General features: G+C 42.9%; 1 protein-coding gene across 2 annotated transcripts in view; it reads left to right on the top strand.

The window, feature by feature from the left end:
* The window catches only part of FBXL8 (F-box and leucine rich repeat protein 8), a 30,758-nt gene extending 17,652 nt beyond the window's left edge, over positions 1 to 13,106 (top strand). Inside the window, exon 3 of one of the 2 annotated variants that reach the window (XM_040329129.1) lies at positions 11,026 to 13,106. In XM_040329129.1, the coding sequence (XP_040185063.1) occupies positions 11,026 to 12,019 (994 nt within the window). In that variant the 3' untranslated portion in view covers positions 12,020 to 13,106. Of the gene's footprint in view, positions 1 to 820; positions 1,896 to 11,025 lie in introns of those variants that run through there. The other variant, XM_040329128.1, reaches the window with a different exon arrangement.
* Positions 13,107 to 15,359: the final 2,253 nt, after the last annotated feature.

Raw genomic sequence — 15,359 nt, 5'->3', positions numbered from 1 at the left:
CTGGCATGGACGTGCAAAGAGCGACCTCCAGATCGCCGCTGGTCGGACAGAGGTAGCTGGCAACAGATGCCCCTGCACCCACATGTGATGACGCTCTCTCAGCAGTATAGGCCGCGACTCGGCCACAGCACACACCAACACAGAGTCATTTGCTAGCAGCTTCCAGGCTGGGGTCCCAAGAGAAAGATGCCACCCACATACAGGCTTTTTTTTTTACCTCTTCTAGCATCCTGTTCTTCCTCTCCAGCCGGCTGGTATTTGTAGTTTGAACCAGTCCAACTGAATGCAGATTGTAACTCTATGGACTACATGTCCCAAGATGCTTTTCTTTTCTTAGAGAACCCTACATGTTCTGAGAACACTAGAAGAGAACAGCTCCACAGCAGCAACGCTGCACAGTGTCTCCTGACAATGCAGGCAGCATTAGCTAGCTCCTGGCTACATCTAAGACCTTATACTTGATGTCAGGGGACAGTTAGGCCACAGAAGCCATGCTTGGTATATTAAAACAGTTTCTACTCTAAACGCAAATACAAGGTCTAGCCACACCTCTAACCAATAACGTATCTTGGTGTTCACCACAGTATGCAACATGCATGTGTAGGTACTGGCATTCAAAAGAAAGGGATGCCAACTATGCACTGTATGCTAGTTATATGTGGTCAAGAGGGCTTGAATGGAAATCAAAGGACCAACATGTCAGTCATGCAACTAGCATATCATCATACATTCATCAAGAGTAACTGTTCCTGTTAAATGTGTGTGTGCAGGTAACGCTATCAATATTTCAGTCACATCCTGTATTTTCTTTCTTTTGTAGCTGGATAACAGAGGATCAGCTACAGTCCCTAGATGGCTTGCAAGATTTCCTTGGTCAGATTAGACAATTGAAGATTTTGTTTGACCAGTCCAAAGAAGCAAATAGAAATAATGTCATCCAGATGCTTAACGGTTTGGCCAAAGAGGGCAAAAACTTGCAGAGTCTGACCATCATGTGTTGTGGGGAGAACCCTTTATTTTACTCCGGCTTAGAAATTTTGGACAGCATTATGGAACTGTGCCGTAAGGAAAGCAAGGTAGATCTCCAACACATCGACTTAAGAAATCTTCCATTTACTCTCGGAGATGGTTTTACAAGGCTCATTGCTACAGGAAGTCCAAATCTCCGTAGCTTGTACATCAACAATAGAACGTTGGTTTGCAAAGTGCCTCCTGACACTCTTTTAGAGGTCTTAAAAAAGTGTCCCAAACTGACTGTTCTAGGTGCCTTTTGTTCCAGTCTCTCAGAAGATGTATTCCGAGAACTTATGAAGCCAGAAAGACCACCCTTTAAACATCTGGATATCTTGTGTGAACATCTTGATAAGTATCTCCCTGCTGTTTCTGATGAGGTTTGGGGAGAACTTCATCAACACCAACCTTCTCTGTCTGTGGATTTGGAGTTAGACCATACTGTCCCAGCATGGAAAATTCCACAAATCCTAAAGCCGAATATCCCTATATCTACATTACAGCTCAACACTTACAATGAAATGTCAAGACAACTAGCATTTGTCAGTGAACACTATGTGAAAACTCTCAGGAAGCTTGTGATACAGACCACCTCCTCTAGTGGACTCAACTCAGCTTTGATTGACATAGCGACAAAGTGCCATCAGCTGGAGGAAATCCACTGCTACTGCGTAGTTAGCTCTGATGTTTTTAAGGCTTTTCTAACACACTGCCCTCGTTTGAAAAAATACACACTAAAAGTTGATAAAGAAAGTTATCCTTGGAAGGCAACTTATTGTCAACCACCATCTAAAAAACGATAGCTTAACACTTAGGCCTCGTACACACGATAGGTTAACCAGAGGACAACGGTCTGATGGACCGTTTTCATCGGTCCAAACCGATCGTGTGTGGGCCCCATAGCTTATTTAACCATCGGTTAAAGAAAAGCCAACTTGCTTTAAATTTAACCTATGGATTCCTAACCGATGGGAAAAAACGATCGTTAGTAGACACAACCATCGGTTAAAAATCCACACATGCTCAGAATCAAGTTGACGCATGCTTGGAAGCATTGAACTTCGTTTTTTTCAGCACGTCGTTGTGTTTTACGTCACCGCGTTCTGACACGATCGTTTTTTTAACCGATGGTGTGTAGGCACGACGGACCATCAGTCAGCTTCATCGGTTAACCTATGACAACGGTCCTTCAGACCGTTCTCATCGGATGGACTAATCGTGTGTACGAGGCTTAATTTTAGAGACAAAAACACCTTATCCAATAAAGAGTGCATATTCTTGCTAAATGTTAAAGTACTGTATATCAAAAGCCATAACAATTTTCTTAGCCATCAGGCTCAGCCCACCCAGCTTCAAAAATCCTTATTTGCTGTGTTGTTCATGTTCTGTTTGGACACTCTGTCCCCAGTACCCCTCCGCACGTGGTACTTTCCCCAAATTAATGTACCTGTAGGTGCTAATGTATGCTAATCCCCTGCTGACCTGAGCGCATTGTCCAGATGACAGGTTTTTGCCCGCTTTGCTAATTGTAGAGTGGACGCAGACACAGTCCGCTCTGCTCTATCGGCAGCCAGAAGTAAACAGATGGGCTGTCTGTTTACACCCAACTGCTGTCAGTTCCAGCCAGATGGAGGGGAGCGAATACCCTTCTACTTTTTTTGGGGATCAGGCCCGGAGTTAGCCGGGTGTAAACGAACCCAAATCCATTTACATCTGGCGCTCTATTGAGAAGAATGGAGGGTTCCATCATGTCAGGCTGAAAAAACGGCCAGACTTCTCGTGTTAAAGAGGCCTAATGCCACGTACACACTATCGGAAATTTCTCAAATTTTCCGACAAGAAAAAAAATCCATGGTTTTCTTGTTGGAAAATTTGAGAACCAGCTCTCAAATTTTTCTTGACAGAAATGCAGACAGAAAAAGTCAGATGGAGCCTACACATGGTCAGAATTTCCGACCAAAAGCTCACATCGAACTTTTCTTGTCGGAATTTCCGATTGTGTGTACGCGGGCGGCATAAGTCAACGTTTTGTCCAGGTTACATCCTGTATATGGATTTAGACCCTCCAGCATGACTCATCTCAAAAGGTATAATATTATCTGCTCCTGAATTGAGGTAACTCAATTTGCAAAGAGTTTATATAACTGACAGGTGATTTGAAGTATCTCGTGTAGAAATATTTGAAGTACCTAGTATCAAATACTATGGCCCGGATTCAGATAGGAGTTGCGACAGTGTATCTCCGGATACGCCGTCGTAACTCTGAGTGTGCGGGGTCGTATCTATGCGCCTGATTCGTAGAATCAGTTACGCATAGATTTCCCTAAGATCCGACCGGCGTAAGTCTCTTACATCGTCGTATCTTAGGCTGCATATTTACGCTGGCCGCTAGGTGGCGGTTCCGTAGATTCATGCGAGGAATGTGCAAATTAGGTAGATACGCCGATTCAGAAACGTACATCCGCCCGGTGCATTTTTTTACGTCGTTTACGTTAGGCTTTTTTCCGACGTAAAGTTACCCCTGCTATATGAGGCGTACCCTATGTTAAGTATGGACGTCGGGCCAGCGTCTAATTTTCCGTAGATTACGTCGTTTGCGTAAGTCGTTCGCGAATAGGGCTGGGCGTAATTTACGTTCACGTCAAAAGCATTGGCTTTTTGCGGGTTAATTTGGAGCATGCGCACTGGGATACGTTCACGGACCGCGCATGCGCCGTTAGCCAAAAACGTCATTTACGTGGGGTCAGCCTTCATTACCATACAACAAGCCCACTGCATGGAGAATACGAATTCCGCGGGCTTACGCCGGACCACATACGCTACGCCGCCTTAACTTAGGGCGCAAGTTCTTTCTGAATACGGAATTTGCGCCCTAAGTTACGGCGGGATAACGTATGTGAGATACGTTACGCCCGCCGATAGATACGCAATTGTATCTGAATCCGGGCCTATATATCTATATCAAATATATCTTGTTTTAATTTAAGTGCATACATGATAAGTAATTGGTAGGCTTTGTGTACTTAGAAAACGCTGCTAAATCTGGCCAAAGATTTTTGAACGAAGATCCTTAGGAAAAGAATGTTCTAAGAAAGTTTGTTAGTTTTTCCAATCATTCATTAGTGGGTCAAATAGACATTCCTTTTCAACCGCAGTAACAAGAAATTGTGAAGGAGCCGGATGGATAATTTTTCTCAAAACAAATTTCTAATAGTGTATTTGGTTTTCGTTTGGTAAAATCCATTCATTCCAAAATCAAATATGAAAAGCAGACAAAATCTTTTGAATGCCATTCGAACATTATGAGAATGTTCTTCAAATTTTCGTAACAATTTTTATAATACTTTTCCTAAGAATTTTTGTTAGAAATGTTATCCGTCTGCTGTATGGGCAGCTTCAGGCCTCATGCACAGGGTCATAAAAATACTGCTAAGGGCATGTTATGTTATTTAATTTGGCCGTGCACATGCAGGAGTTTATGTGCGAATTTGTACGCAGCACTAAGAGGGAAAAAATATATAAAAATGCCCCAAAATCTCTGTTTGGCGTAAAGGTTATCAGTGTTTTATGTGCAAAAATGCATCTGAGGCCGCGTACACACGGTAAGTCCATCCGATGAGAATGGTCCGACGGACCGTTTTCATCGGTTCACCGCTGAAGCAGACTGATAGTCTGATGTGCGTACACACCATCGTTTTAAAAACTGATCGGGTCAGAACGCGGCGACGTAAAACACACGACGTGTGGCAGAAAATATCCAGCATATTTGAAGCGTTACCATGTGCATGTCCTTATGCAGGCGTTCAGCTTTCCTATGTAAACGCATACCACTTTAGTGCTGAGTGTCATTTCTTATGCAAGTGTTTGTTTCTGTTTTGTACTGATTTATCACACCTCATTTTGCATATGTATAATTTCTGATGTGCATTTCATGGTTTATTCAATAAACATATTTTTTCTGATTTGAAAAACTCAATCTGTCAAGATCCCCACACACTCACACCTTGTGACACCGATTCACTATGTCCTGTGCGTAGGCACTGCTATGTCAAACATTTCACAGAGCCTGCTTTCTGACCTACAGAGGTGCTGAGAGGCGGAGTTTCAGTGCAGGAATCACTACTTGAAGGCTACAAGGTACCATGGGATATGTAGTCCTTAGAAAGTAAAAGTAAATAGAGGAGAAGTTGAAAAGCATGTGTCAGGACCATTAAGGCAAGTACTCACCGAGGCCGAGATGCTGAGGGCGGCTCACCTTTGCGACCCTGTGCAGACCACTCCCTGGAGTTAGAACAGAGGAGGGACGGCACAAGGAGGCACCTGTGCCGGGAACTGGTAGGCAGACTTGGTGCAGCTGACGAAAACAGGGCAGGTGCAGAGGACTGGAGACAGTCGTTGATCAGGCAGGAACAGGCAGGTAAGTCCAGAAGGGACCAACAGGAAACAAAGGCAAATCCGGGTCACAGGCCGTGGGTCAGGAGTTGGAGAGATCAGAGGAAGTCCGTGAGAGCAAGCCAAGGTCAAGGGGCAGGAGACAACAGCAAATCCGATAAGCAAGCAGGGGTCAAGTGTAGGAGACGGCAGAGAATCGTCAAGGTCCAATCCGGGTCAAACAGGTCAGGGTATTCAGGTACAAGGTTCTCTCACAGGGTAAAGCTGACAACGAACCAGCAACTAGCAGAGGGGAAGGGGCTGGCTTAAATAGGCCGCACTGGCCACTGATTGGTCCACAGAAAGTACAGGTTCAGCACCAGGCTCAAATGGATAGCAAGCAAAGTAATACTTGAGCAGTGGCTCAGAGGCAAAGAGCTGGATTCACAAATGGACAGGTCCCAGGTTCAATTCCACCCAGAGCCAACTGGGGAAATGTGACCGTAAAGGGCAGTGCCCTGACAGTATGCAGGATAAGGTGTAAAGAGACGGCCAGCAGAGAGGCAGCACACACACCATGAAAGAATATATCGGATTATCAAAAATTACTATTGTTATTACAATGCTGGTGTTCTGAAATAAAGTGTATGCTGTGACCTCATAACTCCTTTAATTCTGTGCAGTAATGTAATAAAAATAAAAGCACTATTGTCAACACTGTATGGCAGCTACATGTGTATGATATAAGCATGTTCTCCCTGTGCCTGCGTGGGTTTCCTCCGGTGTCCTCCCACACTCCAAAGACACGCTGGTAGGTTAATTGGCTTCTGTCTAAATTGGCCTTAGTATATGAATGTGAGTTAGGGACCTTAGATTGTAAGCTCCTTGATGTGAATGTACAATGTATATGTAAAGTGCTGCGTAAATTGACATATAAGTTCTTAAAAAATATTAATAATAATATTAGGCTAAATAGCATGTGTCTATTTAATGTTTTTTTATTTTTATTACATGAGAATTGATCTGATCACCATATAGCAGCCTTTATCAACCATGGTTCCATGGAACCCTGTGGCTCCTCTAAAGATTGCTGAGAGTTCCTTGAGCTGTGGCAGTGTAATGTCCCACCGGATAGTACATGCATCATGGGAAAGCAGACGGGAAATAACCCTAAAGGCCTTGTACTCACGAGCAGACATGTCCGATGAAACCGGTCCGCTGACCGTTTTCATTGGACATGTCTGCCCGGGGACTTCTGTTCGATGGCTGTACACACCATCGAACAGAATTCTGCACGTAAACAATACGCGGGGCGTGTCCGCGGTGTCGCCGCGTCGATGACGCGGTGTCGCCGCGACAATGACGTGGCGACGTGGGCGGGCCTGCCTTTTAAATGCTTCCACGCATGCGTCAAAGTCATTCGACGCATGCGAGGGATGGCGGGCGGCCGGACATGTACGGTAGGTCTGTACAGACGACCGTACATGTCGGGGGGACATGTTTCCAGCGGACTGTTTTAAAGCAAGTCCAGGAAACAGTTGTCCGCTGGAAACCTGTCCGATCCGCCCGAAAATGGTCCGCTCGGGCCTACACACGGCCAAACATGTCTGCTGAAACTGGTCCGCGGACCAGTTTCAGCAGACATGTTTGGTCGTGAGTACGGGACCTAATACTTTAAAATAAATAAAGAGACAGAAGACAACTGTTGGATGTTAAAGGCTGCGGTTATTTAATATTGGTTTCAAATATTGTTAAAAAATACTTTCAACACATTTTTAAAGCTAGCCTAGCCACTACGGCTCAGGCTGCCAATAAAATTACCCAGCTTCAAACCAAAACAATAGCATAAGCTAATAAATAATAATAATTTTATTTATAAATATCATAAATTAAATAAATATGATAAAATATACAGCTAGTCCCCCTTTGTTGTAAAATCCTTTTTTTTTATTTTTATAAAAAACAAAGGTGACACTACCACATACCAAACACCACGACAAAATATTATATAAAAGGGGGTGGGGGGGGGGAAAGAACACCACAGCTCCTAGTCTTCTGAGGCGAATGAGCCTGAGCTAGCGGAACCCCGGCTTAAATAGCCCAAAAACCGGGCTGGTTCCGACTAGCTCAAACTGGGTTTTCCCGGGCTTTCTACCCCAGTCCTAAAGGTCATCTGCAGGGCAATGAGCCCGCCAAAATTCCCCCACAGTGAGAGGTCATCTGTAGGGCAAATGAGCCCGCCAAATTCCCCTGTTCCCCTGAGGGAGCCAAAGGCTCCCCTGGGGAACCTGAAAACTGTTTACCCGACGCTTTCCCATGAGGAAAAGGGGGGCTAGAAACTGCCTTCCCCCTTTTCCTGTCATGGGAAAGCAGACGGGAAATAACCCTTAATACTTTAAAATAAATAGACAGAAGACAACTGTTGGATGTTAAAGGCCGCGGTTATTTAATATTGGTTTCAAATATTGTTAAAAAATACTTTCAACACATTTTTATAAATAAAGCATTCAATTAAACCTTAAAGCTAGCCTAGCCACTACGGCTCAGGCTGCCAATAAAATTACCCACAAGGCAGGTGGTTTACAAAACCACCAGCCACAGAACCCCACACCGTGGCCAAATCCACACAGGAGCTCAAATCTGCGTTAAAAATGTCTAACCCGATATCTGACAGATGCACTCCGTCAGTTCTATAAAGACCGGGAATGCCGCCCTCCAACTCTGTATGCCTGAAGGAATAAATGCCTAGACCTATCAGGAGTTTTGAAACAGCCCTATTAACTCTCTTCCTAATTTTTTCAAAAGGGCGCATAGAAGGAGGGGAAAGCCAAACTAACCTTTGGATTATCTCAGAAAAGATTATAACACATTCTGGGAAAATGTATTTAATTTTTTTTAGATCATCCCTGATATTAAAAATGACTTCCAAAGTTTTCTTATTTCCAACGTCATTTCCCCCAAGATGAACTATTAAAACATCAGGTGGGGGGGGAATGAAGGGAAAGTTTAGACAATTCCATGCATAGCTCAGACCACAACATGCCCCTCTTCCCTCTCCAAAAAACCTTATATTTATTAACATCTAAGCCTAAATGAACTGAATAATTCCTGTGTTTCGCTCTAAAGTGTGCCCAATGGACGAAAGAGTGACCGACAATCCAAATGATTCTGGGATTTTCTGAAAGGAATTAAAAAGAATTGTTAGGGCGAACATATAACAAATAGCTATCTGACTTCCATCTACCTATTGACTTTATTCTGCTAGCATCTAAACCCAACCTAGCTGCTTCGGTTGCTGCACCAATCCTAAATGAATGAGACGTAACTTGTAAGTGACCTAACTTCAAAAACTTTAAGCATTTTTTAAGAACACTGTTAAACTGGAATTTTGACAGAGGCAAACCTGACTCATGTATAAAAAAAATTGAATTTCTTGGAGGTCTAACCAAATAATATTTTTTTTAACAGCAGGACTGGGCAAATGCTAGAGTAAACCCACTCCTCCAAATGTAACCAATTACCTCTTCCCAATTGATCGGTCTTAGACTTCCTAATTAAAATTTTTACAGACTTATCTGAAATGATAACATCAGATGTACTAATACAAACTAGCTCAGAAATTTTAAGCGCAGCAAAAAACATTATCGAAAAAACGGCCTGAAAAAGAACAGATTCAAAAGAAGAAAAACAAACTTCACCCGTGACAGAGCAAATGTCACCTAAAACCTTTGGGGTTATTGGTTTACGAGAATCAGCTGAAAAATTCTCCTTTTTATAACCCTTCAAAGCTTGCTTGACCGAAAAGTATTGCATAAATGAGGGGAGATTGTTAATCTTAAGAAAAAATGAGACTCCAGCCAAAGTTTTTTGCACATAAGACCATGAGTACTGTTTTGCAAATAAAAAATTCAAAACACGTAACGCTAAAATTTCAGAAAAAGACAAAGCTGGCTCCTGTATTAAATTTAAAAATGTTAAATACAACAACCAGGCTGACTGGTATCCCGCCCAGGTTGAGGGAGCCACAGAAATAGCTATGTTGTCAGATATGGGCCTCACACCAGGTCCCATAAATTGAGTGGACAAGACAGTCCCACACGGTCCGCCTCCGGGAATAGCTGGAAAAAACAATCCATCTGTAGACGCACACCCTGTGCGCACGCCTATGGTCCCCAGGCATACAGCTCACAAAGAGCACTGTTACCCCAAATGCCAGGGCCCATGATCGCAAGGCAAGTGGCTAGCATTCAGTCCCCTCCAAAAGCCCCTGTCACAGGGACCAAGTGATATGTGTACTAGGTTCCCTGTAGGGCAAAACTTTCTAAACTTTAGAGGGGCTGGACTTTGGCCAGCAGGAGTCAAAATTTTCCTAGCATCCGTGAGAGTAAACATTGCCACATTTGGTATTAGGGGGAAGAGAAGCGCCCCATCATTGGAAGGGAAAGTTTCCCATTTTTGGTGTCAGCGAGGAGAAATTGTAACCCACTGTTGATGTCAGTTGGCACTGGGAGGAATCGTGCCCCAAGGGCCAGGTAAGGGAGGCATCTGTGCTGAATTTTGGAGACCACTGCTGTATGAAATAAAAATATGTTTTTAAAGTTATAAAGATACTTATTCTTTAAGACCTTATGCTTGATGTCAGGGGACAGTTAGGCCACAGAAGCCATGCTTGCCACATTAAAACTGTTTCTACTCTAAACGCAAATACAAGGTCTAGCTACACCCCTAACCAATAAGGTATCTGGTTATGATGCCACCTGGTATTAACCACAGTATGCAACATGCGTACAGTATATAGGTTCTAGCATTCTTACTGACAAAAAAGGGAAGCCAAATATGCACCGTATGCTAGTACTATGTAGACAAGAGGGCTTGAATGGAAAGCAAAGAACCAACATGTCACTCACGCAACTAGCTGTTAGATGTGTGAGAGAGAGGGCATTTTTAAAACGTGTCATGCGATATGTCAAAAGTCTCCTTCTCCCAGGCGATCTTGGTTCCCAATATACAGGCTCAGGTTTCCTTCATTATACAATGTTTATTCTTCCAAAGACAGGACAAGCAAACAGTCAATTCTTACATATTGGCAGCTGGTAAAACATGGCAGGATGGCAATTCAGAAAGTTACAGAAGGAGGAAATAGATGTTATTATGGTATGATCTGTCTGCTGGGAAAGGTCCCTTCCAGCAGATTGGGGCTTCCTACCTCCATCTTCTCTGTAGGGTCGTGACCCCAGAGCTTCCTAGCTAACTACGCACACCACGTGTTCTTATACTGTTTTAAAAGCCAAGCTAAGCATAATTCACAATTAGATTAACTCCAAGGAAGGTTGGTGATAAACGTAACACCCACTTGTGTATTTTTAAGTAAGACATCTCCACCCACTGTCTTGACGTAGGACTTCAAGAATAGTTTTAGTCTACGACAGATGTAGTGTCCTGTAACTGACCTTGTCTGTCCTCAAATCTACCACGTTGAAGAAACATTTATCACATAAAAATATTAATGAATTTAAAATCTAACACTAGCATATCATCATACATTCATCAAGAGTAACTGTTCTTGTTAATTGTTCCTCAGATGTACTGTGTGCAGGTAACACTATCTATAGTTCATTCACCTGTATTTTCTTTCTTTTATAGCTGGATAACAGAGGATCAGCTACTGTCCCTAGATGGCTTGCGAAATTTCCTTGGTCAGATTAGACAATTGAAGATTGTGTTTGACCAGTCCAAAGAAGCAAATAGAAATAATGTCATCCAGATGCTTAAAGGTTTGGCCAAAGAGAGCAAAAGGTTACAGAGTCTGACCATCATGTGTTGTGGGGAGAACCCTTTATTTTACTCTGGCTTAGAAATTTTGGACAGCATTATGGAACTGTGCCGTATGGACAGCAAGGTAGATCTCCATCACATCGACTTAAGAAATCTTCCATTTACTCTCAGCGATGGCTTTACAAGGCTCATTGCTACAGGAAGTCCAAATCTCCGTAGCTTGTACATCAACAATAGAACGTTGGTTTGCAAAGTGACTCCTGGCACTCTTTTAGAGGTCTTACAAAAGTGTCCCAAACTGACTGTTCTAGGTGCCTTTTGTTCCAGTCTCTCAGAAGATGTATTCCGAGAACTTATGAAGCCAGAAAGACCACCCTTTAAACATCTGGATATCTTATGTAAACGTCTTGATAAGTACCTCACTGCTATTTCTAATGAGGTTTGGGGAGAACTTTGTCAACACCAACCTTCTCTGTCTGTGGATATGGAGTTTGACCATACTGTCCTTGCATGGAAAATTCTACGAATCCTAAAGCCGAATATCCCTGTATCTACATTACAGCTCAACACTTGCAACGAATTGACAAGACAACTAGCATTTGTCAGTGAACACTATGTGAAAACCCTCAGGAAGCTTGTGATACAGACCACCTCCAATAGTGGACTCAACTCAGCTTTGATTGACATAGCGACAAAGTGCCATCAGCTGGAGGAAATCCACTGCTACTGCGTAGTTAGCTCTGATGTTTTTCAGGCTTTTCTAACACACTGTCCTTGTTTGAAGAATTACACACTAAAAGTTGATAAGGAAAGTTATCCTTGGAAGGCAACCTATTGTCAACCACCATCTAAAAAATTATAGCTTAACACAAATTTTAGAGACAAAATGCCTTATGTAATAAAGAGTGCACATTCTTGCTAAATGTTAAAGTACTGTATATCAAATGCCAAAACAATTTTCTTAGCCATCATGCTCAGCCCAGTGCCCACCTAGCTTCACAAATCCTCATTTGCTGTGTTGCCCATGTCTCTGTTTGGACACTCTGGCCTCAGTAACCCCTCGCACATGGTGTTTCCACCAAATGAATGTACCTGTAGGTGCTAATGTATGCTAATCCCCTGCTGAACTGAGTGCATCGGCTGGATGACAGGTTGTCGCCTGCTTTGCTTATGCAGAGTGGACACCGACACAGCCCGCTCTGCTCTATGGGTAGCCGGATTTAAACAATTGGACCAGAGGCACCTCTCTAATTAGGCGGTCGCCTAAGGCCTCACACTCACAGGGGCCTCGCGGCCGCCTAATTTGCCTGTGATTAATACTAATGTCTGCGTCATCAGATCTCTCTATGACCCCTCTCTCTTTCTCACCTTCCCCTCTCTCCCACCTCTTGCATTGGCTGAATATGTCTGATAGGTGAGGAGGGTGCCCTGGAAGTGGTGCTGATCACCTGTATGCTAGATGCGTGCATTTTCTGCGGCCATTTTTCTTGTTTGAATTATTTTTCACATTATGGGCGTGAGTGGGGCCTCACGTCTATGTTTTGCCTAAGGTCTCACAAAGCCTAGAGCTGCCTCTGAGTTGGACTGTCCGTTTACACCCGACTGCTTTCTGATCCGGCCAGACAGACTGGAGCGGATCCCTTACCATTTTTTTTTTGGGCCCAGAGGTAGCCGGGTGTAAAATTAACCCAAATCCATTTACATCTGGCGCTCCATTGAGGAAAATAGAGGGTTTGAGCCGATCGGACCGCTTATGTGAAAAAGGCCTAAGTCAACGTTTTGTCCATGTTACATATATGAATACATACTCTCCAGCATGACTCATCTCAAAAGGTATAATATAATCTGCTCCTGAACTGCCCTCAAGTAACTAAATTTGCAAAGTGTTTATATGACTGACAGGTGATTTGAAGTACCTAGTATAAAATACTATATATCTATATCAAATATATCTTGTTTTGCATAGTCAGTCCGGCTGAAAAAAGACACGAGCCCAATCTAGTTGAACATCATGTGAATATCTCACAAAAGTAAGTTCACCCCTCACATTTTTGTAAATATTTTATTATATCTAACAATTTTTACTCCCCAGTGTCATGTGACTCATTAGTGTTACAAGGTCTCGGATGTAAATGGGGAGCAAGGGTGTTAGAAATGTTGTTATAGCTCTTACTCTCTCATACTTGTCACTGGAAGTTCAACATGTCACCTCATGGCAAAGAACTCTCTCAGGATCTGAAAAAAAGAATTGTTGCTCTACATAAAGATGGCCTAGGCTATAAAAAGATTGCCAAGACCCTGAAACTGAGCTGCAGCATGGTGGCCAAGACCATACAGCGGTTTAACAGGACAGGTTCCACTAGGAACAGGCCTCGCCATGGTCGACCAAAGAAGTTGAGTGCACATGCTCATATCCAGAGGTTGTCTTTGGGAAATAGATGTATGAGTGCTGCCAGCATTGCTGCTGAGGTTGAAGGGGTGGGGGGTCAGCCTGTCAGTGCTCAAACCTATTCCACACACTGCATAAAATTGGTCTGCATGGAAGGAAGCCTCTTCTAAAGATGATGCACAAGAAAGCCCACAAACAGTTTGCTGAAAACAAGCAGACTAGGGACATGGATTACTGGAACCATGTCCTGTGGTCTGATGAGACCAAGATAAATGTATTTAGTTCAGATGGTGTCAAGCGTGTGTGGCGGCAACTAGGTAAGCAGTACAAAGTCAAGTGTATTTTGCCTACAGTCAAGCATGGTGGTGGGAGTGTCATGGTTTGGAGCTGCATGAGTGCTGCCGACACTGGGGAGCTACAGATCACTGTGGGAACCATGAATTCCAACATGTACTGTGACATACTGAAGCAGAGCATGATCCCCTCCCTTTGGAGGCTGGGCCGCAGGGCAGTATTCCAAACACACCTCCAAGATGGCCACTGCCTTGCTAAAGAAGCTGAGGGTAAAGGTGATGAACTGGCCTAACATTAATTAATTAATTAACATTCATTGATGTGTGTTGAGTTATTTTGAGGGGGCAGCAAATTTACAATGTTATACAAGCTGTACACTCACTACTTTACAGTGTAACAGAGTATATATAACGTGTTCAAATAATGAAATAAAACATAAATTATATATAAACAGCGCTAATGTGTGTATGACCCACACAGTGAAATTACAGAAATCAAAATGTGATAAATAATAAATATAAACAAATGAGCAAAACCCGTGATTGAAAGTGTTCATAAGCAAAAATAGTTCATAAAAAAGCAACAAGGAAAAAACTTTTTCTCTCTCTCAAATGTGAAATCTTCAAAGTGATTTTTTCAAAGAAATCTTCCACCACACCCGATGTGCAAAGTGATTCCTCCACCAATAAGATGGCCACTCACCAGAACAATTTGCCTGACACTCTCGTGTTTCGGCACAATAGCATGTAATAATTGTTCAAACCATTAAGCGAGCTTCCATTTCCAACCGTGTGATAAATAAGATCCTCATAAATAATGAAGAAAGCATATAATAGTGTGATAACGTAAAACCAGTTTTAATAACACACCACATAAAAAATCTGCAAATAATGCACTCACAAAAGGCCAAAGTAAAATTCGTGAATCAAAACACAGCAGAATTTCCTCAATATTGTATGGCTGATGAACTACGGTCACGGCGGATCCAAGAAAACAACCAGGTATCTCTCACCACTCGATCCACACTGTGCTGGTAGCCCACAAGGGTCTGGTATGGATTTTGAGGGGGACCCCTACGCCATTAAAAAAAAAAATTGGTGCAGGGTGCCCCTTAATATCCATACCAGGGCATGTGGGCATGTTGCCTATTACGGTTCAGGAGGGGGGGCGCCGTCTCGCCCCCCTCTTTTCCTGCGGCCTGCCAGGTTGCATGCTCGGATAAGGGCCTGGTATTGAATTTGGGGGGACCCCCATGCAATTTTTATTTTTGTTCCGTTTTTTTCAATTACTTTTTATCTGTATTGCCAGGACCAAACAATTCATTATTGCCGCGAGTAGTTTTAAATGACTTTTTTTTTTTTTAGAAATGTCATTTTGTGCGGGGACTGTTCTAAACACAGGAAAAATGCGTCATTTTAGAGGCATACTATAGACACCCCCAGGTATGAAATTTAAAGGAATATTTCACTTTTATTGTTTCACTTTAAGCATTATTAAAATCACTGCTCCCAAAAAAACA

The sequence above is a fragment of the Rana temporaria genome, chromosome 11, assembly GCF_905171775.1.
Source record: "Rana temporaria chromosome 11, aRanTem1.1, whole genome shotgun sequence".
Lineage (NCBI taxonomy): Eukaryota > Metazoa > Chordata > Amphibia > Anura > Ranidae > Rana > Rana temporaria.
This window is presented reverse-complemented; position numbering and strand designations above follow the sequence as displayed.